Source organism: Terrapene carolina, unplaced genomic scaffold (genome assembly GCF_002925995.2).
Source record: "Terrapene carolina triunguis isolate 2854851 unplaced genomic scaffold, T_m_triunguis-2.0 Scaffold96, whole genome shotgun sequence".
Lineage (NCBI taxonomy): Eukaryota > Metazoa > Chordata > Testudines > Emydidae > Terrapene > Terrapene triunguis.
In genome coordinates this window covers 60,396,848-60,424,694 of record NW_020664447.1, presented here as the reverse complement: position 1 = coordinate 60,424,694, position 27,847 = coordinate 60,396,848, and the positions used below count along the sequence as shown (strand labels likewise).

The window sequence follows — 27,847 nt, the reverse complement described above, 5'->3', positions numbered from 1 at the left end:
CACCTGTGTGACAGCTCGGTCTCAGTGTGGACCTTTTGCAGGTGCTGGGGCAAGTAACCTAGGCCTGCCCAAATTGAAAAGCTGGTTGATCGCAGCCTGTAGTGTGGACAGGTGATTGCACTGACACCTGTGACTAGGCTAAATCCTGGGATCTGGGCCATGGTTTGAAATAGGAAGGGGAGCACTTGCTGTACCTGCAAAAGAGGAAGGGAGCTAAGCGGGAATGCTGCTTCCCAAGGAAGAGAAAGGAGAGGGGCTTTCCTCTGCTTTTAGCACAGGAGGGGGAGCTGTGCTTCCCCAATCCCCTTCACTCTAACCTGTAGATGTGAGGTTCAAGGGAAAAGTGTACATCCTGCTAAATACCAACAGGTGATGAATGAACCCATATGGTATAAAATAATCATAATAGAAAGAAAAGCTTAATTTATTAGACACCCCACCACCACCTTTGAGCCAGCCCATGTGCCAGTGGGGTTTTATGGCAACTGCATCTTCCCAGCTGGATGCATGTTGGAGTGTTTCCAAGGATAGATGCTGTCTGGCCATGGTGAGGATGGACATCCTGAGTCCACTTGAAAGAAGAACAGCAAAATAAGTTTCTTGGATAACGATGTGAAGAGGGCTCTGAGCCTCGCTTTTGGTGGCATTCAGTACATATTGCTGAAGTTACTGGCAACTGGTGCTTTCCCTGTGCTGGTCATTGATAGCTTGTTTTTGGTTTGTGTGTTTGGATTTTCTTTTAGGAAGTATAGGATTAGGGAAAGGAGTATAGTGTTAATAAGATCATGAAAATGCAGGCACTTTTATTCTGTATTGTTGCACTTTCATGCCTAGGGCACTGGCTGATGCCTGTTCATAGCCAGGGCAGGAAAGTGAGCATAGAAAAACACTCTGAATACCAGGAAAAAATTACAGCATTAATGGAGGCAAAATTAATTTTTTTAAATAACTTGTTATATAGTAACTGTAAGAGATTTTTAAACTCTGAGCTTTTACTCTTTGTCCCTTTGTTTTTTTACAGGGGACTGTTTCAAAGAAGGAAGAGGAATGATGTTCCTGAAATTTCTTGGGTTCCTCACCTTTCTGCTTTTGCCATGATCAAATGTTTGGTGGAAGATGTGCGCACCAGGTTACGCTCTGGAGTGGCCATCAACTCACTGGCCCAGTGTGTTGAAGAGCTTGTCCTCAATAGCATTGATGCTAAAGCAACATGTGTGGCCATACGGGTGGATTTGGAAACCTTCAAGGTCCAGGTGGTGGACAATGGCTCTGGGATGGGGAGAGAGGACCTAAATAAAGTGGGTAATCGATATTTTACTAGTAAGTGCAACTCAGTGGAGGATTTAGAGAATCTGAAGTTCTATGGTTTCCGAGGGGAGGCTGTGGCCAGCATAGCAAGTATGGCCAGCATAGTAGAAATTTCATCCAAGACCAACAATACAGTGAAAACCTTTATGAAACTGTTTCAGAATGGGAAAGCACTGGAAGTTTGTGAGGCTGAATTGACTAGACCAAGTGGTGGAACAACAGTAACTGTGTATAACCTGTTCCACCAGTTACCAGTGAGGAAAAAGTGCATGGATCCCATGCTGGAATTTGAGAGGGTGAGGCAGAAGGTAGAGGCTCTTTCGCTCATACATCCTTCTGTCTCATTTTCCTTAAGAAATGATGCTTCCTGTTCTATGATGCTTCAGCTCCCCAAGACAAAAGATATGTGTTCCCGTTTTTGTCAGATTTATGGACTGGGAAGAACACAGAAATTACGAAAAATAAATTATACATCTGGGGGGTTTGAGTTAAGTGGCTATATCAGTTCTGAAGGGCATTACAATAAGAATATGCAGTTTTTGTATGTGAATAATAGACTGGTTTTAAAAACAAGATTGCATAAACTCATGGACTTTTTATTAAGGAAAGAAAGTGTTATTTGCAAGGCAAAAGGTGGCCTTGCCAACAGACAAATGAGTTCAAGTCCTGTTCGGCATCGTGGCCCAGAGCTCTATGGAATCTTCGTTATCAATGTGAAGTGTCAATATTGTGAATATGATGTGTGTCTGGAACCTGCAAAAACTCTGATAGAATTCCGCAATTGGGATGCTCTTTTAGCTTGCATTGAGGAAGGAGTGAAAACATTTTTAAAGCGAGAACACTTATTTGTTGAACTGTCTGGTGAAGACATAAAAGAATTTAATGAAGACAATGGCTTTAGTTTGTACGGGACCAGAGCTCTGCAGCCTGCACTCTCTGAAGAAAAGAGCATACAAGACAATTTTAAGAAAACATGTGATGATATTGTAGATTCCTATGAAATGTTTAATTTGCAATCAAAAACTGTCAAAAGAAAAGTGACTATTCAGGAAAAGTCTTCAGATCTCATAGGTTCAAATGATAATGCTGCAGAAAAGGAAGTCTCTCCAGGTCTGATCACTGGTGAACCAGCTGACACAGCGAGTCCTCTGCTCAACAAAGAAGACACCACTTCTGATTTCTCAGAATTAGATATCTCAGAACAAGAGCCAAAAGAGTTCAACAATCCCAAAATGGTGTTTGTGAGTCGCAAGTCTTCAGAAAATCTCTCTGGGGAGTCCAGGTCAGAAAGAGTAGAAATAGACAGTTATGCTGAAATGCCACATTGTACTGAGAATTGTGTGGAAGATGCAAGAACACAGGAGGACAGCACAGCTCAGAAAAGCAGCATCAACATTGCCTTCAGAAATGGTGTCACTCAAGGGCAGCATGAGAGAGTTGAAGATACAGCTGATGGACCAGAACTTCTTTGGGGGAGAGCATTGATGGGAATGTCTGATGCGATGAAAGATGACAGTAGAAAAAGTAAAGGGCCAAATAATGATGGTGGAGGAAGGGTTGTTAGATCAGTACCACTGAAGTTGTGTTCCACAGGCCTTATAACTCATGTGTTGCAAAATCAGCCACCACATGAACAAACTGAAATGAATTGCTCATTAAACATGCATTCTAAACCTGGTCCTGTAAGTGCCAAGGACATATTTGGAAACAAGATGAGCTTTTCAGTTCAGAGTCTAAATGTTCAGGATATTTCTAGTATTTTAGATAAAGAGTATACTACAGTACCCAATAGAGAAGTATGCAGAGCATATGCATATGAGTGGTTAGAAAATGAGACTGTATCAGGCCAGAAGAATGAGGAGGTAGCTTCCATTACTGCAAGAGATAGAAGGGAGTGTGTAACATCACACACTAGAGAGTTGCTTCCTGTCACTTCCTTGGGTTTTGCTCATAATGAAAATAATCCAAGCAACAGAAGACAAATGGTTGAGCTATCTGTTATGCCCAGAACCCAAGCCTATAAGAAGCTGAGCTTGTCCATACGGTTGGGGTCTTTAGAGCGATTCAGGAGACATTATGGGAAGGTCAGGAGTGCACCATCAGTATCTATTCCAGAGAAGAGGAGTGAATTTGAACATCCAGGTGTTCTTGGTTCTCTAGCTGATCTTGACACCTTGAAGAATCAGAATAACAATTTTGAATGTGTTAACATTTGTGAAACTCAAGTTCTGGAACATGCTGATTCTAATAATAGTTGCCAAGCTGGTTGCCTCCTTTCCTTGGAGAGGTCTCAGTTCTGTGGCAAAGAAACTTTGTTAAACAAAAAAGCTCCTTGTGTGAGAGCGAGTCCTTTGACATTGACTGACTACTCTCAAATTAGAAGAAAAGACCTAAGCAGCAATAGATCACTGGGATCACTAGCTTCTAAACTGTCCAGAATGAAGGATGACCTCAAGGAAGTTTTAGCTACAGAAGTTGTGGGACAAGTTGATGAACAATTCCAAACAGATTCAAGCAGAAAAGATAACACATTGCATCTTTTGTCTCAAACTGTTGATTTTTTGCAGAGTTCTTATCAAATGTGTCAAAGCTCCTCACAAGAAACAGGGGTAGACGATTGCATCCTTGCATCTGCCTCTGATGAGCAGGATGCTCCCTGCAAAATGTATAGTACAAGAGGAGGGACCATGGAAAATGCCGTGAACCAGTCACTGCTCATCAACACAGATGGGGAGTACATGGCCACCACAAGCAGTGGTTTGGCATTACACAGTGAAAAAAGTTGTTCTGAGGGCATCCATAAAGATGGAAATATTGTGGATGTATCTTCAAAGCAGACTTCAAAAGCCACTGAGCTCCCCAGTGTAACTTTGTCAAGTAGTTTAGAAGTACCTGGAGATGTCACAAATGCAATTCAGTCTAAAAATGAGGAATCAATATCGTGTTCTGTCTGGATGCAACGTTTTGATGTTTCACTGGGTAAGATGGTATACGTCAATAAAATGACTGGACTAAGTACCTACAGTACTCCTCCAACTGAAGAACTTCAGGCTGCTTGTACTAAAGATATAACTACAATGGCTGTGAATGTTGTCTTACAGAGTGGTAAGTACATGATGTTTAATTTTGTTGCAAGGAAAGAGTGATGCAGATAGTTTGGGTCCTCCTAGCAGTCTAAAATACTCTTTATGGCAATGCCTGCAATTTCCACACAGAAATAACTATTGCATCACATGAATCAGTTCTGTAGAAAACAGGAAAATGTTGATGGCAATATGGAAATAGTACAGTAGATTCACATTTTGAAAAAGGTATGAAAATAGCAGACAACCACCTCGTGTTACCCTGCGTCATGCTCTGAGAATTCTCATGATCATGACCCATTTTGTCATTTAATTTGTGAGATCTTATAAGAGCCCAGCTTGAGAAGTATATACACTGTGGATCAGATTTTTGAAGGTATTTAGGGCTGTCAATCACAGTTAACTCATGCGATTAACTCAAAAAAATTAATCGCAGTGTTAATCGCACTGTTAAACAATAGAATACCAATTGAAATTTATTAAATATTTTGGATTTTTTTTACGTTTTCATATATATTGTATTCTGTGTTGTAATTGAAATAAAAAAGTGTACAAAAACAAAATAATGTAAAACTTCAGAGCATACAAGTCCACTCAGTCCTCCTTGTTCAGCCAATCGCTAAGACAAACAAGTTTGTTTACATTTACAGGAGATAATGCTGCCCTCTTCTTAGAATCATAGAAGATTAGGGTTGGAAGAGACCGCAAAAGGTCATCTAGTCCAATCCTCTGCTCAAAGCAGGACCAACCTCAACTAAATCATCCTAGCCAGGGCTTTGCCAAGCCACGCCTTAAAAATCTCTAAGGATGGAGATTCCACCACCTCCCTAGGTAACCCATTCCAGTGCTTCACCACCCTCCTAGTGAAATAGTTTTTCCTAATATCTAACCTAGACCTCCCCACTGCAACTTGAGACCATTGCTCCTTGTTCTGTCATCTGCCACCACTGAGAACAGCCTAGCTCCATCCTCTTTGGAACCCCCCTTCAGGTAGTTGAAGGCTACTATCAAATCCCCCCTCACTCTTCTCTTCTGCAGACTAAGCCCAGTTCCCTCAGCCTCTCCTCATAAGTCATGTTCCCCAACCATTTTCGTTGCCCTCCTCTGGACACTCTCCAATTTGTCCACATTCTTTCTGTAGTGGGGGGCCCAAAATTGGATGCAATAATCCAGATGTGGCTTCACCAGTGCCGAATAGAGGGGAATAATCACTTCTCTTGATCTGGCAAAGCTCCTACTTTTGTAGCTAGCATTGCAAGGTATTTGCATACCAGATATGCTAAACATTCATTTGCCCCTTTGTGCTTCAGCCACCATTCCAGAGGACGTGCTTCCACGCTGATGACACTCGTTTAAAAAAAAATGTGTTAATTAAATTTGTGACTGAACTCCTTGAGGGAGAATTGTATGTCCCCTGCTTTTATGACCCGCCCTGTTTTACCTGCATTCTGCCATCTATTTCACGTTATAGCCATCTCCGATAATGACCCAGCACATGTGGTTCACATTAAGAACACTTTCACTGCAGAGTTCACAAAATGCAAAGAAGGTACCGATGTGAAATTTCTAAAGATAGCTACAGCACTCGACCCAAGATTTAAGAATCTGAAATGCCTTCCAAAATCTGATCGGGATGGGTTGTGGAGCATGCTTTCAGAAGTCTTTAAAAGAGCAACATTCCGATGCAGAAACTACAGAACCTGAACCATCAAAAAAGAAAATCAACCTTCTGCTGGTGACATCTGACTCGGATAATGAAAATGAACATGCGTTGGTCCACACTGCTTTGGATTGTTATTGAGTAGAACCCGTCATCAGCATGGACGCATGTGCCCTGGAAGGGTGGTTGAAGCATGAAGGGACATATGAATCTTTAGCACATCTGGCACGTAAATATCTTGCTATGCCGGCTATGACAGTGCCATGAGAACGCCTGTTCTCACTTTCAGGTGATGTAAACAAGAAGTGGGCAGCATTATCTCCTGCAAATGTAAACAAACTTGTTTGTCTGGCTGAACAAGAAGTAGGACTGAGTGGACTTGCAGGCACTAAAATTTTACATTGTTTTATTTTTGAATGGAGTTTATTTTGTACATAATTCTATATTTGTAAGTTCAACTTTGATGATAAAGAGATTGCACTACAGTACTTGTATTAGATTAATTGAAAAATACCATTTCTTTTGTTTATATACAGTGCAAACACTTGTAATCAAAAATAAATATTAAGTGAGCACTGTACTCTGTATTCTCTGTTGTAATTGAAATCAGTATATTTGAAAATGTAGAAACATCCAAAAATATTTAAATAAATGGTATTCTATTATTGTTTAATGGTGCGATTAATCATGATTAATTTTTTTAATCATGCGATTGATTGTGATTAATTTTTTTTAATTGCTTGACAGCCCTAGTTTTTAGTTGCTTAAAGATGCAATCAGTGGAAGTTAGGCATCTGGTGGTTTTGAAAATCCCACTAGGCACCCACCTGCATTTTTCAGTACCTAAATACCCTTAAAAATCTGGCCCTGCATCTCTGTGTCTATCAGTTTCTCTTTGTAAAACATTTTCTAATATTTCATATAAAGGACAATATAACCATGCACTGTGTGTGTTTAGTATTCACTTCATTTTGCACAGAAATGTATTACAAATGTGCTTCTTTCTGTGTTTAATGTTTTAGTGTTTGCTCATATCCTTCATTAAAACACACCTCTTCTGCCAAGCCAGCCAATATTCTCCGAGTCACATTAGAAGTCAGGTTATTAGGTACTTATATTAATTTATTTTAAATGAAGTTCCCTATACTAGCTTCTGATCATTCAGAGCACTGTATTATTATTTCTTCATTGTAGACTTCTAGTTCCATGGGGCAGGAATAATATCTTCATTGTTTGTACAGAAATGAGCACACTATAATGATTTAGTTAATAAAAATATGAAGAACGGGGCTCTAGAGATTATTGGAACTTTGTCTGTTAAATTTGCAGCAGTAAATTTTTGTTGTGTGTTTAGGGTTTCAATGCAGGTGCCATCCTTTTAGAAGTGAGCTTGTTCTACCCTTCATTCCTAGACCTCGGGAAGAGAGGATTCTGGCAAGCCAGGATTTCAGAGGTAGGGTCATTTTGCCAGGACAGAGAGTACTGGCAGAGTGAAAGTAAGCCGGTCCGGTATGGCGTACCAGCAAGAGCCAGTACGCCGTACCGGACCGGCTTCCCCAGGCTGGCGATTTAAAGGGCCCAGGGCTCTCTGCAGTGGCCAAAGCCCCAGGCCCTTTAAATTGCCTCCTGAGCCCTGCTGCCGGAGCCCTGGGGTAGCGGCAGCAGGGCTCTAGCAGTGATTTAAAGGGCCCAGGGCTCCGACCGCTGCGGGGAACCCCGGGTCCTTTAAATCGTTGCCTGAGCTCCGCTGCTGGAGCCCTGGGGTAGCAGCGGCATGGCTCCAGCGGTGATTTAAAGGGCCAGGGGCTCTGGCCGCTGCGGGGGGCCCCAGGCCCTTTAAAGCGCTGCCCGAACCCCGCTGCCAGACCCCCACGATAGCGGCGGTAGGGCTCCGTCGGTGGTTTAAAGGGCTCGGAGCTCCGCTGCGGTAATGGCAGCCAGAGCCCCGGGCCCTTTAAATCGCCCCTGAGCCCTGGGGCTCCCATCCGCCTCTGCAGCTGGTAGCTCCGGGGGTGATTTAAAAGCCCCAGGGCCCCCAGCCGGAGCCCCTGGGCCTTTAAATCTTGATTTCAAGGGCCCAGATATTTAAAGGCCCCGCCCCTTCCGGTCGAGGCCCCGCCCCCTGCTCAGGACTCCGGCGTAACAGTAAGTCCTTTAAGTTACTTTCACTCCGAGTACAGTGAAAAACAAAACAAAGAACTCTGCCAGATGTCCTGACAGGAACACAGACTTACTCAAGGTCTGTTAACAATGGACTCTTTGAGTCATCTCATATGTGGAATTGGAAAAAAATCCTGCAGGGTTGAAGCCTATTAGGGCGTGTTTATATTTATAGGATGATGTTCTCAGTTCTCTGTAAAATCATGCTCATAGTTTAAAGAGCATTTATCTAATCCCCTCATCTGTCCTCACATTCCAGTCTGAGTGTAGAAATTAGTTTAGTCCTTGGGACTCTTTCCCAAGAAAGGATGAAATCAATGTTTTGGTATGTGGCTTTGTCCAGAGGGAGTGGGCAGCTGAGTTTATCCATCTTTTCCTTTCCAGATTTTGTTGGGTTGTTCTGTAGTGCATACTCTAGTCAGAGAAGCTGCCCAGAGTCCTACTCCCATCTGACAATAGGAAGGAGCATTCTCTTGTCTCTTTTTCTCCCTTTTATTCAAGAAAAGAAAAGAAACCCAGACAGTGTGAGCTAAAGGATCCCAATTTGGTGGGAATGAACAATCTGAGTACATCTTCTGTTGGCACTCCTAGGCTTTCTTAATCCCCATGTTATACACAAATTCTCTCCTAGATGCTGATGGGGAGTCTCTCCAGTCCTTGTTTTCAGAGTGGGATAATCCTGTATTTGCTCGCTGCCCAGAGGTGGGTATTATTATGTTCTAGAGTTTCAATGGGAGCCATTTCAATCTTGTCTTCTATTATGTTGATTTTTTTGAACTGAAATGGCAAATACTGTAACTGTTGTGTATATTTATTCTGTTGTACATATACCAAGGGGCTTGTCTATGGTACCTTTTTATAGATTATTTGTGAGTTCATTTTGGGGTTTATGCAAATTAGAAGTGATTGGTATTACAGCTGATCTTAAAGAATACTGTACCTAGTGTTATTTGGAAACCAAAGTGTTATTGTGGGCTGAGTCTACAATGCAAAAATAATCACTTGGACTTAGGATAAAATTCTGTCCCTTGCAATACTCCCCTCCCCCTTGTATGTGTTATATGGGTCATTTAAATATGTTTGTAGCATTGGCAGGACCATAATGTGTGAGGGAGAAACAACATTGCACACTATGTCTATGGAGCTTTTAGAGCGATTTCCTTTATAGTCACAGGGAAATATCTTTAATCAGTGTGAGTAAGTGTACAATTTCAGTCAGGATGTGCAATATGTATACAAATATTTCCACTTGTGTACAATACAGATGCAGGAGCAAACCACCTGCTGGTGAGTTTCTGAAGGGGAACAATTCTTTAGAACATCTGCTGTAGTAACAGTCATTCTGAGATGATACATCTTCCTGGATGTTCAGCTCATTGAGTGTGTACATGTCGGCTGACAACTAATGTCAGATTGTCTAATGAAATAGCTCTTAGTGTGTGGGAAAGTGCTGAGAGAGGAGCAAAGAAATTACCAGATGGTATTTTGAGCTAGTTCTGTTCTTGTTAAAGGAACCAATGCACTAGGTACAGAGGGACCCCTTTCCAGAATAACCTTATTCAAAGCTGGCAGTTTGATTTTGTGGCTTTAAACTCAGTAGTTAAGTCTGCATCCTGTAAATTATCTGTGTTGATCTTTTTCACAGGTTGCTGTTGATGTGAGCAGTGGCCAGGCTGGCAGCCTGGCTGTGAAAATTCATAATATCTTATATCCCTATCGTTTCACCAAGGAAATGATTAATTCAATGCAGGTACAATAAGTCAGATAGCAGCTTTGTGTAAACACCAATGTTTCAACTGCTACTAGCCAAATAGTATTTATTAATGTTTCTGCTGAATGAAAAAAACGTAGTGAATTAAATAGATAATACTTTTAATTTGCAAAGAAAAGCATTATTGGTTTGTGAGAGAGACACCAACAGATATATGCATATCAAGTTATATCTCAAAACCATCTCTTGGATGATTGTAAACAGTTATCTTACAGAGTGGTTCCCAACTTGCTTGAATTTAAAGCTAGTTAAGTCAAGAAATAGCCGTGCTATCACTGCCTTGTAACTTACAGCACTATCATTGGCACTTCACTAAATAACATTTTGATAGGCAGTTGTAGGTGTACCTATTTGGTTAATTCCGATTCTTTGACATACATTTTCAAAAGAGATTTGCCGAAGAAATTCTGACCTTCAGCTGAGCAGTTTCAATAGCAATCCCAAATCTCATGTAAGGACTTTTACATTTATTTTGAAGTGTGGTTCTGCTCTGAAAAGGGACACTAAAAATGGCACAGTAAACATGAAACCCAGTTGTATCTTAGTGCTTCTGTATCAAATGTTTTGCTCATAAATTTTAAAATTAATATAAATATGCTGCCAACCTTGCACTTTTACCTTTGGGCTCTGAGAGCCAATCTGGGTTCTTTTCTTCTCTCACATCTAATCTAATGCAGGTTCTGCAGGCCAAACTATATTCTTATTTACATCCATGCAGTCACATTGCTTCCTGTGGTTTTGTAGAGTTATAAGTGGTTAGGACTTAGTAAAAAGATAGTATTAATGCACAAGGTGAACTAGAATCCAGTCCATTTTCTCTTAGTTGTGTTACTTCTGTAAGGTTAATGGGAGTAAAACCATTTGTCACTAATGGCAACAGGTTTGTCTGAAACACCGGGGAAGAGATCTAGAGACCTGAAGGTTTCATTTTTACATTAACTTTTTCAGGTGGAACTGCACTTTAACTCAACCAGTGGTCCCAATATTAACTATTGGTGAGGAGAGGAGTTTTTGTCTGTAAAGTTTTGTATGTTTCCCTTCTAAAAATGGTTTTGCCAATGGATAATGAACATTTTGAATATGTTACAGGTTCTTCACCAAGTGGACAATAAATTTATTGCTTGTTTAATCAACACTAGGAGTGAAGTGAATGCAGATGCAGGTAAGAATGCCCATTAGTATTGATTAGGTTGAGCTAGCCCTCAAGTACAGTTTCAGTACAGATAGGACACTGTCCTGGCATTCTGAAACATATTCAGAAGATGTAATTTTTTTCAGGGGTGTATTCTTTTGGTCTGATAGTTCCGTGATGCTAAATGCAAAATAACAATGCCAAATTTCTGTTTCAGTAATATTAAGGCTCTAACTTGTATCTGACAAAAGCCAGGAAACCAAAAGCAAATGCCCAGGACTGTGTCCTTATCATCTGCTGTTGGGGGACAGGAGAAAAAGGCATGTTATTATGAATTAAGGAGAGTGATGGCCTTCACTTGGAATTTCCTGGATTTTTCTCTCTCTCTGTTTTGGAGATTGCTAAAGGATTTTGTTCATGGTGCTGCTCAGATGCTGTGGTGATTAATGCTGCTATAGATAAACACCTTATATTTCACATTACCAAAAGATATTGGACTTCATTCTCAGTTAATGGATGCATTTCATCTTCTGTATTGAAACTAGCTTGAGCAATACAAAAATGCTCTCCAAACCAGTAGCTTCTTGTTTTTTTATCTAATCTGCATAAAATGGAACAGATTGTAGTTGACCTCATCTTTAATAGACAGAGAATAGGAATTTGGCTGATGACATCATCATACATACAACTCCTTTAACTTTATTCTGGCCACCCCAGGTTTAAATGACTCATCTGGATCCTCACATTTAATTTCTGCATTATTTTATTTTCTGTTAAACCAACTTCCTCCTGAATTTAGCTCTGTTAAATAGACTGATCCCCAGCTGCTAAATCTGACCTCAGTGAGACATGGGCAATGCTGCTTCTTCCTCCCAACATGTGCAGTTGTTTGGAATGAAGGTGCCTGTTGTTAACCTCCTCCCTTACACTTCTAGATGGAAACCTGCTGGTGTTGGTGGATCAGCATGCAGCCCATGAGCGTATCCGCTTGGAGCAACTTATTGCAGGTGAGGATTCAGATGTCCAAAGAAAGCTCTTTACTGCCCCAACAAAGTGCAACTGAGAGAAGTCTCCAGGGGGAAAAGACCCCATGAGTCAGCATGCTAACAAAATTATTTTAAATATAAATTTCCTCACGGAATCCAGGGATCCAGTATGATCCTCAACCTTTCCCATGTCATTGGCCCGTATGGGCATACAGGCATCTGATAGTAGTATTGGCACCCAAAGGAGTACTAGGTGCCTTTCAAAACAGATAGAATGATCCATGCCCCAAGGAGCTTTCAGACTGAAATAGGTCTGGGAGCTAACAAGACAGGCAGGATGAATAAAGTCAGGAAAGTGGGGATAACGTCAATAAGATTATGAGGTTTAGCAGTGTGGACTAATGGGTGGGATGATGGAGTAAAGAGCCTGGGTTGTTTTTGTTTAATTAAACACCATGATCAGAAGAGAAACCTAAAATTCAACACATTTAGTCATCTGAAACTGTATGCAGAGGGATAAAAGTCTTTTCTCTTGCCCAGCTAAATTTTAGTTATAGGTCTGTAAAACACAGTGCCCATCCATTGAGCACTTAAAAGATCACTGGCCTTCTCTTTCATCAAAAAGGGCCATGCAGTCCCTGCAAAGAGGATTCCGGGAAAGAAACATTGCTTCTTTTGGCCTACTGGTGAAAACAGCTAAAGACTGAGAACCCTTCTGGGATTGAGGGAAATGGCTAATGAATGGTATTAAAATGGAGACTGTGTGTCAGGACCCAGACATAGATAGCTATATCTAGTGGTTAGCAGCCTGGTTCAGGAGAATCTTGTTCCAGGTTATGGGGAATCAGACAGGCACTAGATTGAACTAATCCAGACAAGGTCAGGCACTATTAGGATCACCAGGACTCAGGCCAAGGTCAGGATACTCGTAATCAGGCAGATCAGAGTCTATAAAGCTGGGTGAGGGATCCAGACAGCAGCCACATAGAGCCAAGTTGTGCAAACATCTTCCTGTACCTCTATTTGGATTTACATAGAAGCCCTGACCAATCAGTAGTACTGGTGTTTCTCCAGTCAGAGCCCAAGTGAGGCCTTCCTGACGTAACTTCAGGTTTCATGATTTCTCTGCTGGGTTAGTTAGTAGCAAGCCACTGGGTGAGAGCAGGGAGGCATCAACTGACCGGAGAACCCGCAGACCCAGCCAGGTTTGAGATCTGCAGGGTCATGACACAATGCACTTATTTTAGATTGGGAGGAGAGATAACTCAGTGGTTTGAGCATTGGCCTCCTAAACCCAGGGTTGCGAGTTCAATCCTTGAGGGGGCCATTTAGGGATCTGGGGCAAAAATCTGTCAGGGACAGTACTTGGTCCTGCTGTGAAGGCAGGGGACTGGACTCAATGACCTTTCAAGGTCCCTTCCAGTTCTATGAGATAAGATAGGTAGATTGTTCAATTCACAAGTGGCCATCCCATGAGTTGAGCTAACTCTTGTAATAACCTTTGCTATGTAGGATAACTCCTTTTTAACACTGAGGGGGGATCCAAGTGTGGAATTAATCATACTCCCTAGACAATGATTAACGCTTCCATGACTATCCCTGTCCCCCATGAGTCCCAGGAGGAATTCAAGCACGGAGGGCTACGTGCCAAGCCATAGGGCCATTGAGGATAAAGCCTGCATGTACGTTTTAAGAACAGTATTTGTAATTTTACCCACAGATTCCTATGAGAAGCAACCTGAAGAATCTGGCAAGAAGAAATTGCTGTCCTCCACCATCTGTCCCCCACTGGAGATTGAAGTAACAGAGGAGCAGAGAAGACTCTTACGGTTAGTAATGTTTGATGACTCCAATATCTTGGATAGGACTCCAGTGAATAGGAGAATGTAATTTCTGTGTGCTGTTTTGGATACCACAGCCATTGCTGGAGTTGCTTTCATTCTGCTTTAGGTGCACACTGAGTGAGTTCCAATAGCTATAATGTGAGGAGAAGAGAATAGAGGGGTATGGGAAGTTCGTACGATGAATCATTAGAAAAGAAGAGTCTCTCTGCTCTTGGGTGACAGAAACCAGAATCACTACATGGAATAAGAAGTGAACATTGTCTCTGAAATGTTTTGGAATAGTGGATTGGCTACTGTCAGGAATTCTTCCATCCCATACAAGAATTTAGATTAGATGCAGATTTGGTTTTGAGTAGTTACATTTATCTAGCATTAATTAGAGGTTTATTCAGAAATCTCCGCTCTCACTCTGAGCAGGAACTCAAGTGGGTTGGGTATTTACAGTTACAAGGTGTTCTCTCCTTTTGTGCTCAGAATAGGCTTGTTTGATAATGGGGACTTTTCTGCCCTTCTTTTGTGGACTCATTAGGAACATAGGAATATCTGTACTAGATCATATTGGTAGTCCATCTAATTCAGCATTCTCCTTGACAGTGGCCAGTGCCAAATGCTTCAGAGGCAGGTGCAAGAAATAACATAATGGATAACCATGGAATAACCTGTCCATAGAGGAACATTAAGAAAGAGGGTAAATAGGAGCACCTGATTTACCTTCTTTATCCCTGTTCATTATTTTGTATGCCTCTGCCATCTCCTATCTAAACAGTCCTAATATTCTTAATCTTTCTTCATAGGGAAGTCTTTCTGGACCATTAATAATTTTGTCACCCATCTCTGAATCCCTTCTATTTCTTTTCTATCTTCTTTGAGATAGGGTGACCAGAACTGAACATAGTACTCCAGGTGAGGATATCCCATTGATTTATACAATGACATTGTGACAGGTTCCCCAGGGTGCAACCTGGAACTGAAATACCACTGAGTCCTCTGTCTCACCAACCTGGGCTCCCTCTCACACTGTGATGCTGTGGCAAGCTGCAAACCCCTCCTGCTGCACTTTTACAGACATCCACAGGCAGGGACACACCCAACTGAGTTACGTGAATGCTTTCACCAGTCACTCATGAACCAACAATAGACAGGCTCCAGCCAATTCCCCACAGCTCCCCAGCCTAGGACCCCAGATCTGTACCGTCTTGCCCTGGTCAGAAGCCTGACTAGTGTAAGTCTGTTCCCCAGTCTGTCTGTCCCTCAATGTGGAGAAGACATGCACCAGCTCTTGTTCCTGAGCAGATTTCCCAAATACTTCAAGCAAAACCCATTGGTTTAGATAAAATATAAAACAGATTTATTAACTACAGAAAGATAGATTTTAAGTGATTATAAGGAGTAAGTGTACAGATCAAAGTTGGTCACCTAAAAAATAAAAGTAGAATCGCAATCTGAGTTCTATAAACTAGACAAGATTGGAATCAAGCAGTGTCTCACCCTGATGGTATAGTTCCTTAATACACAAGCTGAGATTCTGCTTTCCAGTCTTGAACCATCTCCCCATTTCAAAGTCTTTGTTCTCCAGGCATGTTTCCAGGTGTTGAGTTGTGGAGGGAGTGAGGCCAAGCGATGATGTCACTTCCCTCTTTTATAGCTTATTCCAGCTTGCTGGAAAGCTCCTTTGCTTTGACATGAGTCAAGCTGTCTCCATTGTCTATGTGCTATCTCTGAGAAGTCTCCATTGTATATGGTTCCTGGGACAGTCCTTGTGAGTGTGTATTCTCCTTAATGGGCCATCATCAGTATCTGGCTATTCCTTTGTTGTAAATGAAAGGCTGGTTGTGGGTGTTCCCAACCTTACAACATATTTCAGTAACACACACACAACAAACTTCGTAACTTCACATACAATGATAGCTCATACAATCCAACAGGATATTAATGTTCAACAGATCAAGACTTTTAAATGATACCGCACAAGGCATACTTTGTACAAAGCATATCATAATCATATCACCATGGTAAATATGGGGGTGCCAGGGTGTTGCTTTGGGGTACAGAGTGTCACAGACATTACAATATTTCCATATTATTTTCTGTCTCATACTTTTTACACCCTACCATCTTGTGTGCTTTTTTGGCTGCCACTACACATTGAGCTGTTACAATAACAGCCAGGTCTTTTTCCTTAGTGGTTGCAATTAATTTAGAACTTCAAATTCCCTGTTATCCTTCCTAATCTCCATTTTACCTGCTGTTTTTTATACTCCTTTCTACTGGCTTTACAAGAATTTGATAGCTTGTTTTGGAAAGATACATATTTGGCTTCAATAACCTCTTGTCCCTTATCAGTTAACCACAGTGGAATATTTTTTACCTTCCTGCTTGCTTGTTTAGGGCTATACTTTCCTTCTGTAATTCTGTTATGGTTACATAAGTGGCCTCCATGCAGAGTCTAATGATTTTAATTTCTTCATTCTTGACGTTAGGGTCTCTTTGACTAGCTTCCTCTTTTAAAAAACATTCTCCTTTCTAAACTTGTGTCACAATTCTGGTTTTTAGTATGATTCCTCTCAGAGGATGTTGAACTTTATGGTATTGTATATTTGTCACAGGGTACCTCACTGCTAGGGCACTTCCTCCTGGCAGCTCTAGGAATTAGCTCTTTCTGGGTCCAATGCCCCATTTATCGCTTGTTTGCACGCCCTGCAGCCCCTTGCTCTCTGCGTCTCAGGGTGCTCGCTCTCTCTCTCTCTCTCTCCATGGCTTGGCCCTCCAGCCAGCTCAATGTGTTTTCCCCCTTTTGGGGGATCAAAGTCTCTCTATCCAAATTATCTCAGGCAGTCTTCCCATTCGCTGCCTGGACTGTACCACTTCCCCAGTGGCTGGTGGGGGAATCCGGGCCTACCCTCTATTCCAGGTTCCAGCTCAGGGACCCTCTAATCAACAGCCAAGATCTACAACATCCCACCTTGCTACTATTTCCCTGAGCCTTGTCCTACTCTGCATCTCTCAGGCTTGCGCCACCACCCTTCTGGATAAACTCTTCCTTCAGGGTGTGGATTCCTGGGGTTTCTACTATCTCCCTGGGTTTCCTCTTTTTCCTCTCTAATGCCTAGGGAGCGACTTCAGTCTTCTTCACTGCAGCCCTTTTCTGCTGCCAACTTCCTACCTTTATACTAGCCCTCTGTTCCCTCTTAGTAGGGCTCCATCATCAATCAGGCATTGCTTAGGGCTTGTCTACACTTAAAACACTGCAGCAGCGCTGCTGTAACATTCCAGTGAAGATGTTACCTATGCCGATAGGAGGGCTTCTCCCATCACTATATCTACATCAGCTCCCCAAGAGATGATACCTAGGTCGATGGGAGAATTCTTCTTTCTACCTAGCACTGTCTACGCAGGGAGTTAGGTCCATTTTAATTATATCATTCAGAGGTGTGGATTTTTCACACCTCTGAGCAACATAATTATATTGATCTAATTTCCTGGTGTAGCCCAGGCCTTAGCAAATCTAATTTCCCTCAGGCATGGCCTATCAGGTTAAATGTCTCTTCTCAGGCTCATTAACCCATTCCAGGCTAGTGTGGGAGTGAATACCCCGTCACAATATTGCATTGCATGTATATAATATATTGTGGTCACTATTACCTGAACTTCCTGTGTGTATCTTAAGAAAAGAGAACTGTAGACATGGGAAAAAGTGTACACCTTCCTATTGTGCAATAAAGCAAACTCCTGGGATCTCAGAACCATGGAGCCAGCATTCTGCACAAATTTAATGGAGAGAAATGTGAACGGAAAGAGAAGCATTGCTGGGAAATCCTGAGATGTCATTATATGGGTGGAGGAGATCGGAAGCTTCTCTGTGGGGAGTGCAGAAGTGTCCAGCTCTGGGACTGATCCTGTAGGTGTGTGGAAGAGGGTGCTTCAGTTTCTCATTTCTGAGGTTTTCTTCTCAGGTGCTGCCACAAAAGCCTGGAGGAAATAGGCCTTGAATTATCATTTCCAGAGAACAACAGCTCCCAGATTCTAGTTGGGAAAGTGCCCCTGTGTTTTATGGAGAGAGAGGCCAATGAATTACGACGGAAAAGACAGCCTGTGGCTAAAAGCATTGTGGAGGTTAGTCCTGGATGCGGAACTTGAGCAAATTACGTTGTGATGGTGTCATTCTGCTCTATATTAATGGTGCAGGGTGTTGGAAGAGTGGCTCCTAAGTGAAAAAGCTAAAGAGAGCCCTTGCTATGCTTTCAGTAGAATATTTATCCATGTCCGCTGGCCTCAGGACTGGGTCTTTGCTGGTGTACTTTTCATCTTAAATGAGAAAGTAGCTCCTCCTGAAAATGAAAGGAGCATGACTTACTAATGCTGTTCTGTCCCTGCCGGATAAAACAGCAAAGATTTACTTATTAATTGCATAAGGGCTACATGGATGGATGGAGAGACTATTATTTTAAGTTTAATACAACTAAAATGAGACTCCCTAGTACAGAGGCTAGTGTTCAGCAGTGTGGGCAACAAGGTTGGTTAAGAGGGGTCCTGCTATTTCTGGTGAAGAGGAGTGGGCCACCAGCCTCTCTCCCCTAGATCTGTGTGGCAGCAGAATTGATAATACATACCATCTCATGTACCTTAGACAGAGAGGCAATGTTGATAGAGCACTAGACTGGGACTCAGGAGAGCTCAGTTCTATTCCCAGTTTGGCCCTGGCCTGCTGGCATGTGACCCGGGGCAAGTCACCTCACCTCTCTCTGCCTCAATTTCCCTGTAATAATAATGATGTTCCTTTGTAAAGTGCTTTGAGATCTACTAAAAAAAGCACTAGATTATAATTTATTATTATTGAGCACAATTAGTGTTAGGCAGTGGTGTTTGTTTTCTTTTAGTCCCATAACTAGGCTAACTCTAAGTCTATAACTGACATAATTAGGGATGATTGCAGATTTGGGGAAGTGGATGAAATAAAAATCATAGTGGGTGAGTTGCAAGGAGGATTGCATTTAAAGATAAGAACACATTAAAACATTATTGTTTTAAAGACTCTCTTGCTCCAGTTGTATCTGTGTGGCTTTCAGTTGCACCTGGGAGGAGTTTAAACTTTGAAATTCCTTAGAAAATGTTGGTAGCATGAAACAATACCTGCAATCAGGAATCAGATTTGAAAAATATAAATGGCAGTAATCTCTCAGATTCTGCTCACAACTCAAACTCCATTCATGATGCCAAAATCATATACCTCTTATAGCAGATCATTCATAATTTGACTGCCCCTCTTTCTTGAGTGCTTTGATCAACAGTGACATAGTTAACAAGACTGACATTTAATTGCCATTGTTAGGTGTCAGAGTTGTCTTCTCCTATAAACAAATAGAGGCAGTTCATCCCTCTCAGAGCTATTGTTTCAGGCTTCCCAAATCCCTGCCCCGGCCCTGCCTCCTCCCCTGAGCACGCCACGTTCCCAATCCTCCCCCCTCCCTCCCGGAGCTTGCTGCGCCACCAAACAGCTGTTTGACGACGGCAAGCGCTGGGAGGTAGGTGGAGGAGCGGGGACGCGGCACGCTCAGAGGAGGAGGAGGAGGTGAGGTGGGGCGGGGAGGGGAGCTTGGCTACCGGTGGGTGCAGAGCGCCCACTAATTTTTCCCCAGCCCCAGAGCATCCACGGAGTTGGCGCCTATGCAACCACAAGGAAAACTACCTCCACTACCCCTTGTAGACTTAGATCTCATTCCCCTATGAAACTTCATAGAGTGCTCAAGGGGCGCTGCTGGTGCAGACTCACAGTATAGCACAGGAAGATGAGGAAGAACACCTGCAGATGGTAGAGCACTTGATCCAGTGGTCTACTCTTCCTCACCAGATTAGGCAATAGGGCCCTCCACTTTCACGCAGCCGGATGATTGGAAAACATTTCAGTAACTGCTGCATTACATGTTAGAAATCCCCATGGAGATAGAGCAGGAAGACTCACTCAAGCTACTGGACGTTTTGTACTCTTGCTTGCCTGAAAGGTGTGCCATGCCAATTAATGAGGGGCTGTTGGAGCCAGCAAAAAAATTGTAGTAGACCCCATCATCTGTGGCACCTACTTTTAAAAAGGCAGATAGGTGCTGTCAAGTCTGTCATAACATTGGACAGATGGTGCTAGAGATCATCACCCATGGCTACCCTGCACTTCTGCTCCTTGCCCCCTATGCTCCCTTCCCCATCTCTCTTCGGGAATCCTTCTCACGAGAGCCTATTACAAGCAGAAGTGGCCTTATTGCTTCATGTAGGAGCCATAGAGGAAGGGCCCTCAGAATTCAGGGGAAGAGGCTTCTACTCTGTTTTTCCTCATTTCGAAGAAAAAAGGGGGTCTTTGTCCTATCCCCTAGACCAGAGGAGATTCAACAAATATATATGCCACCTCAGATTCAGGATGGTAATACTTGCCTCCATCATTCCATTTCTTGTGGCTCAGGACTGGTTTGTAGCTCTTGACTTACTGGGGGTGTACTTCCATAGGGCTATCCACCCATCCCACAGGAAGTACCTGAGAATCACAACAGGGCCCAACTATTACCAATACAGGTCTGTCCATGGCACCATGAGTATTCACAAAATGTCTGGCAGTGATGGCAGTGCATTTAAGGAGAAAAGGTATCCATGTCTACCCATATCTGAATGAGCAGAGGAAGGTCCAAGTAGGAGACTACAGTATCAGTTCTTTCCTTGTTTTCCCAACTGGGATTCTTTGTGAACTGCAAGAAATCGTCTCTCACCCCATAACAGACAATAGAGTTCATAGGAACCATGATCAGCTCTTGATCAGCAAATCCCTACCTCCAAGAGGACAGGTTATGGTCTCTCCAGTCCATAATAAATGAGCTAAAATTGACTTTAACAAGGTTGGTGTGTACATGCTTAGGACTATTGGACCATATGACAGCATACACGTATGTGACACTGCTTGCCAGACTTCACCTGTGGTCCTTGCAGTTATAGCTGAGGTTTGTGTACTTCCTGTCAAAGTATCACATGAGCAAGAGAGTCCTGGTCCCACCCCAGATTCTATGAGAACTCAGTCGGTGGCTGGGAACATATAGAAGAGGGTTTCTTTCTCGATCCCCTCCCTGACAAAACTCATCACAGACACCTAAGGTACAGGTTGGGGGTGCCATCTGCATATGCAAGGGACCTGGTTTGAAATTGCATGTGAACATCCTGGAGTTCAGGGCTTCCAGCTGGCCTGCATGGCATTCCAGCTTGTTCTGCAGGACTCCATGGTGCAGATCTTGACAGACAATATATCCACAATACACTATATAAAGAAGCAAGGAGGTGCTCGGTCATCCCCTCTCTGCCAGGAGGCCATCAAGCTAAAGACTAACTGCGTATGTAATTGTATTAAATCATGCCATGACTTAGCTAGATTAGATCTATTCTATGTAGGTTCTTAGACTGAACTTATCACTGTAGTATCTGAGCACCTTCCAGTAGTGCACTAAGCAATGTGACTAAACATCTGTCATGTGTTGTTTTGTTTTCTTATCCTCTCCTTAGGGAGAGAAGTGTATGCAGTGGAGTGTCACGTGTTGGTAGGGCTTTAGAGCGTTGGGGTTTTGCGATTTTTTTTTTTAAATATACGTTATGTATTTACATTAGAGGGAAAAGGTTAAAGAAATATGCTTCGCACTTGGAGCAGACGGTGGTGAGGTTTGTGATCATCCTTAGATCCACCCATGGAAGTTATAGCCCACTTCACCAGGGCTTAAGCAGCTTGTGGAGCTTCTCTGAAAAGCATACCAATTCCAGAACTTTGCAGGGAAGCCATATGGGGGATCAGTCCACTCCTTCATCCCACATTATTCCTTAGTTGAGGCCTGAAGATCTGATTCCTGTTTTGGCAGAACTGTCCTGCAATCATTATTTAAATAGGACTTCTAGCACCCACCTCCTGATTATGAGGTCACTGCTTGCTAGCCACCAGAAGTGGAATACATGCAGATAATCACTCCCAGAAGAAACAATGGTTGCTTACTTACAGTAACTGTGGTTCTTCACAATGTGTTGTCTATGGATTCTGCAGCCCATCCACAACCTGCCTTCCCCTTCCCCGTTACTACAAAGTCCTATAGCACCTAGGGTCTGTATTGGCGAAGAAACTGAGGGACGGTTGGGCCAGCCTCTGCCCTTTATGTTCTTGGATGTGAAGGGGAGAGGAGGCATGAGCACATCCAAGGTCTGGCACCAGTGAACACTGCAGGCCAAAAGATTCCAATCTTGCATGCAATGGCTCACTAGAGGTGGAATCAATGTGGACAACACATCTCTTAGAACCACTGTCACTGTTGGGTAAGCTATCATTCTTTCTTACTAGCTTTGTAATTGAACAAGCTGATGGCAGATGCTTTAAGATTACGACTTAAACAGATTCTGGAAATGTGTGTTGCTAGCCCTTTTACTGCCGTCTTGAAAAATTGTAGTAAGTTTGGGAGTTTGCTGGGGTGACTTTAGGCTGATCTATGGTACTTATCATGTAGTACCTGAGACTCACAATCGTTAATGTATTTATCCTCCTAACATAGGTGTCGACGTCCCCTTTGCCTGGTGGGTTCTCGACCTCCCCGCCTGCCCCTGCCCCCACCCCTTCCCCGCCTCTTCCCACCCCTGCACCGCCCTTGCCCTGCCCCCATCCCACCCCCTTCCCCCAAGTCTCTGCCCCACTTCTTCTCCGCCTCCTCCCCTAAGCACGCCGTGTCTCCGCTCCTCCCCCTCCCTCCCGGAAAGTCCAAAGCGCCGCCAAACAGCTGTTAGGCGGCGGGAAGCGCTGGGAGGTAGGCAGAGGAGCGGGGACGTGGCTGCCGGTGGGTGCAGAGCACCTGCTAATTTTTCCCTGTGGGTGCATGGAGTTGACGCCTATGCCTCCCAACACCCCTGTGAAGTGCTATCATCCCCACTTTACATAGGGTGACTTGCCCAAGGTACACAGGAAGTCTATGGCAGAGTGGGAGACTTCAACCTGGATCTCCCACTGCCTAGGCTAGTGCTCCAACCACTGGCCCATCCTTCTTGGTTATTTATCACAGTGAGTGACTTGGAACTGATACAGTAAATATGGCCAGGTTGGGACAGCAGATAGGAAAGGTGAGGAGGGAAAAAACAGTAAGTGATTGATTGTTCTGCCTCTTGCTTTCCAGGAGTTGATTCAAGAACAAGTTGAGGTAAGTAGTGCTCTTCTTTTGAAGTGGATTAGGGTAGCTCTCTACTGAAAGTCTTGTTGCTTGAGACGGGACAAAACCTGGGAGAATACCATCCTTTAGCTCTTATGGATTGACAGTGGGGAGACGTGGACCAGATGGGCCCTACTAGGTCGTCTTCATCTGTTCCCTCTAATGTTACTATTATTTCCTTTTCATGCTCACTGGAAAGTTGGACCATGTTCTCGTTCTACTTTTAGCTATTGCAGACCACAGGAGGCGCACAAGGGACACTCCCACTAACCTTTCTAAAGGTGCTGGCTTCCCAGGCATGCCATGGTAAGTGAGCTGAACTTCTCCACTTTTCCATTTCTACACAGTGTACTTTCTGGGGCTTTGACATAATATGGCACTTTGAATGGTTGCAGGAGTCTGACCCTTTAGAGACAGGGTGTTTACTAGGTGGCAGGAGGCAGTTGCCCTCTTTTGGAGAGCTCTGCCAAGGACAGAACATGCTGCCTCTATTTGCATTGTTTGTAGCTGTTATCCACATTCCTATTCAGATGCGATATGCTGACAAAATAGAACCCTAATGTGCATCATTTATATGCAGGAGCGGTGCCAGGGTTTTTGCCGCCCTAGGCGGGGGGTCCTTCCGCGCTCCCTGTCTTCGGGGCACTTCGGCGGCGGGTCCCGGAGCGAGTGAAGGACCCGCCGCAGAATTGCCAGCGAAGACCCGGAGTGCGGAAGGACCCCCCGCCGCAGAAATGCCGCCCCCCAAATCCTGGTGCCCTAAATGGAAGCGCCGGCCCTGTTTATATGAGCTCTAGAACTTTTAATTCAACAGTTCTGTGGGAGCAGGAGGAGTACCCTGTTCTCAAAGAGCACATTTTTGGCTGCCCCAAATGGTAAGTTGTAGAAATGCCAGTATAGGGTGTCCTGGAGATCCTGGAAGTGCTCGTTCTCTAGATCCATGATGGACATCTGGCTCACTTTCTGGGCTTTCAGAAGCCCAGAAAGTGAGCAGATCTCACAAATGCAAGCTGCAGTAATTCTAACCCCATTCATGCCAGCAGACATGTTGCGTATTGCATTAACATTCCACTCATGGCCAAAGGGCAAATGTGGATTGGTAGCATTGTTGCAATGGCACATCACTAGAGTCTCCAAGTGGCAGACTGCATACAAGATTTCTTTTAGCTAGAAGAGTAGGACAAGTGCCATCTCTGAATGCAGTTTACAAGCTGCTAAGGTGAGAAGTAAATGAGACCATAGATTCTCACGCCCTCTGGTGTTTAGAAAAGATAAAGTTTAATAAAGTACCAGAGAGACCTTACTATCCCTGCCTGGATTTGCAGTGGTTGCATTAAATGCCCAGGTGTGGGAAAGAGTGGGTGATTACTGAGGTGGTACTCAATCTCTAAATAGCATATGGGGTGGGTATTCAGTCTTTCTCTGCTTTGGTAGCTCCTCATTTGTGGAGTGGCCTGGTTTTCAGCTCCAGAGGAAGCTGCTCATGTGCCTTGAGCTGCAACAACTGTAGCATCTAGGAAGCAAGGAAATAGTTGCCCTGCCATCTAGTAGCCTCAGACCAGACCAAGCAACTTAGGCTGTGGAGAAGCTAGTCTGTGTGTGCCAGGAAGGCTTCTTGGGGGAAGTCTGATTAAGTGGAGCTAAATCTGAAGTCTGGTGTACTGTGCTGCTGGTTTGTGGTCTCAGGGTGGGGGAGAAAGTGGGTGCTGCCCCATATTAACTTGCTGTGCTGTCCTAAGTTCCCAGAGGGGAGCTTGTTAGCTGAGCTGAACTCTTGCCAGCACATGCTATAATTCGCTTCTCTTTTCAGGAGCTATTAAGTTTAATGATAGCTTGACTAAGGAGGAGAGCTGCCAACTTATTGAAGCTTTGTCCTCTTGCCAGCTGCCTTTCCAGTGTGCTCATGGGAGACCTTCCATGATGCCACTTGCAGACATAGACCACCTGACGCAGGAAAAGCAGGTACAGTGTGAAGTGCTGGGCAGAGAAGGGCAACAAACCCACAGGGTGGGTTGTCTGAAAAGATGCGTTTAATCTTGCTAAGCCTTTTCATCCAAGTTTCATACCAACCAATAACAGCTCACTCTGTATCCACCACTTAATACAAACAGAGGTATCCTGACTGAAATAACCACTGACCACATGTGATGTAAACAAACCTCTAGCTCCCGTCCCTCCCTTAACCGTTCCTGTATTATTCCCCACAGTATTGTATATAAATGAACACTGCGACTCACTGGGCACAAAGGGCATGTCCAGATGCTATTTTAGATTCTACTCACGTGATGTATTGCACATTTGCCTTTAGAACCCCACTGTTAACATGCCATTTCCTGTCATATTTCTTCCTGAAGTTGTACAGACTTGGTAAGCAGCCACTGGCAATGGTTATTCAGCTATCCTGTATCTTCTTAGGGAGTCACACTATTGGTAATACTCTGCAATTGAAACACTGTTATAAACTCATCTAAGGACAAACTGGAGGGAATTCAAGAAGAGCAACAAAAAAACTGGCCAGGGAACTGCAAGAGACTTATGAGGAGAGAATACGAGTTAAGTCTGTCTAGTTTGGCTAAGGGACAACTAATGGTGGGGGAAGAACTAGTAATGTGCACCTTTCTAAAGCTCCCTACTAAGTGTGCTGTTCCCTAAATATGTTGAGTACATGGGATAGCCCACAGCAGATCAGTACTTTTGCTTTTTCTCTTCTTTCATAACTCAGTTTCTTAGGAAATGGCTGCCTGAAACAGTACATTTGCTCTGTGTGCCTGGATGGGTAAATCTACTATTTGAAAGGTGGAATTATTTAGGATGATATGAGGAGTTATAACCAAGAGGAATGGGATGAAATAAAGAAAGTCTAGGCTGAAGATCAGGAGACCAGTCAAGGTGGAGTGATTTTTTTAAAATCAGATTGAGGTTTTGTAAAACTAATTTGAAAATTTGTAATATTGCAACTTTAGATGAAAATATACAATGAACTATTTTTCTTAAATGCCACTTCCAGTAGGGTATTTGAATTTTACAAAAATAAATTGAATAGTATGGCCCTGATCCTGCAAACAAGCTGGTGAGTAACTTTACTCACAAGAGAAGCTCCGTTTACTTTAATGGGGTCACTTGTGCTTAAAATTAAACGTGCTTAAGTGTAGCAGCAGCAGCGGTTAAAACATTGTATTTTTATTAAACTTTTCTCTTAGGGGCATGGGGCATAAAATCTTTCACTTCAAAACAAAATTGCTTCAGTGTTAACAATGAAAAGTTACTTAGACTTTTAATGCACAAGTTATTATGAACCATTTTTGTATTTCAAAAGCAGGAGCCTGAAATTAGACTCCTATGCCTATATATAGGCACTTAGGTGACTTATGAGCACAAGTCCCATTGACTTCAAATCCTGCCAGAAGAGTATAGCCTTGCCAAAGCATTTCAGCTTTCTTCATTCATGCCAGTTTATATCAGAATGTGGTGCTGGTTGCAAATATAGGAAGGTCAGTTTGCTTATCAGTTTTATGTTCTTACAGTAAGGGTGTTAATGAGGCCCTGGGCTTGTCATTTTCAGAAAAGATGAGCCTTTTAAGTAAGAGACTTAAGGGAAAAAACATGTAAAATCTGAAATTCTACTAACAATGAGGAAACTAATGGAAGAAACAAGTACAGAACACCAGAGCCTAAAATAAGCAAAGAACTAGCAAGATGTATATTAAAAAAATCTGATGTTTAATAAAATAAAATCTTGACTTTTATCCACCCTGCTGCCAAGGAACTGCATCAGATTGTGAAACTGGAAGTCACGGAGGACATTTAAAATTAGATTTGCTAAAACACTTGAGCATCTTTCTGTGTGGGGAAAGGATTGTGGAGGTCAGTGAAGTCCTTTTCTCTTAATGAAACTTTGTATCAATTCATTAATTCTCTTTTCTCCTACCAGCCTAAACCTAATTTGGCTAAACTGCGGAGAATGGCCCAAGCCTGGCAGCTGTTTGGGAAACAAGGACAGCACTTGGAAGTGTGAGCTAAAAACCAGACCCTCCAGGAGTGCTGATGTCACGTAACCCTTCATACTTCCAGCCAGCAACGTGAAACCAGTGTTGCTGCTTGGATGCAACTCCTGAGCCAGGACGGTATCAGAAGTACTACCTTCACAGCTGACCTTCTGAGGAGTCAAGATAATCCATGGGAATGTGGCAGGAGAAGGCTCCTATAGTCCAGAGAAGAGGCTTCAATGTTCAGAAATTATATTGTGTGCCCAGACTTGGCTATTCAAGGGTAGAAAGAGTCTCACACTTGCAAGTGTTAAATTCCCTTCTTGTGAGAATGGCAGGATTCCTCATAGGGGAAGGGTTGTTTTAATGTATTTACAATGCTTTGAAAGTGTAGAGGGCTAAGTATTTATTAATAAACCAACACTACTCTCCTCAGGCTCATGTCTGACTGGAGTGAGCACAGGCCATCTGCAAGGTTGTGCAGGCAAACTTAGAGTCAGACCATCAAAGCACCAAAAGTGTCACTTTATTCAAGTAAGCATCTAATAACAGAGCAATCCTAGCTTGCTATTTCTTTTCTTGCCTGTGGCTTTCACAGCACGTCAGTCCTTTTCCTCCAGGTGGAGGGGAGATCTCAAAAATATAGCCAGATGCTATCTTCTCAGTAAAACATGAGGTTGCTGGAAAAGAGGTCGTTAAGGATCCTAGAGAACATCT

The 27,847-nt window shown here is 43.1% G+C and overlaps 1 protein-coding gene across 12 annotated transcripts; it reads left to right on the top strand.

The window, feature by feature from the left end:
• Window positions 1-243: 243 nt before the first annotated feature.
• On the top strand, window positions 244-27,565 carry MLH3 (mutL homolog 3). Of its 12 annotated transcripts, none has more exons than XM_029911476.1 (12): window positions 244-369; window positions 1,022-1,320; window positions 8,843-8,913; window positions 9,857-9,961; window positions 11,072-11,144; window positions 12,050-12,121; window positions 13,821-13,929; window positions 17,898-18,057; window positions 23,112-23,135; window positions 23,372-23,450; window positions 24,955-25,106; window positions 25,499-25,949. In XM_029911476.1, exons 2-12 carry the CDS (start codon window positions 1,095-1,097, stop codon window positions 25,613-25,615), a joined length of 1,188 nt encoding a protein of 395 aa, XP_029767336.1. In that variant the 5' UTR covers window positions 244-369; window positions 1,022-1,094; the 3' UTR covers window positions 25,616-25,949. The 12 variants fall into 12 exon arrangements, with proteins under 12 accessions (XP_029767336.1, XP_024048533.1, XP_024048536.1 ...); XM_024192768.1 differs by lacking the exons at window positions 244-369; window positions 25,499-25,949 and adding exons at window positions 7,406-7,504; window positions 27,076-27,565 and having other exon boundaries at window positions 1,027-4,413; XM_024192774.1 differs by lacking the exons at window positions 244-369; window positions 25,499-25,949 and adding exons at window positions 7,406-7,504; window positions 27,076-27,160 and having other exon boundaries at window positions 1,027-4,413; window positions 25,029-25,106.
• Window positions 27,566-27,847: the final 282 nt, after the last annotated feature.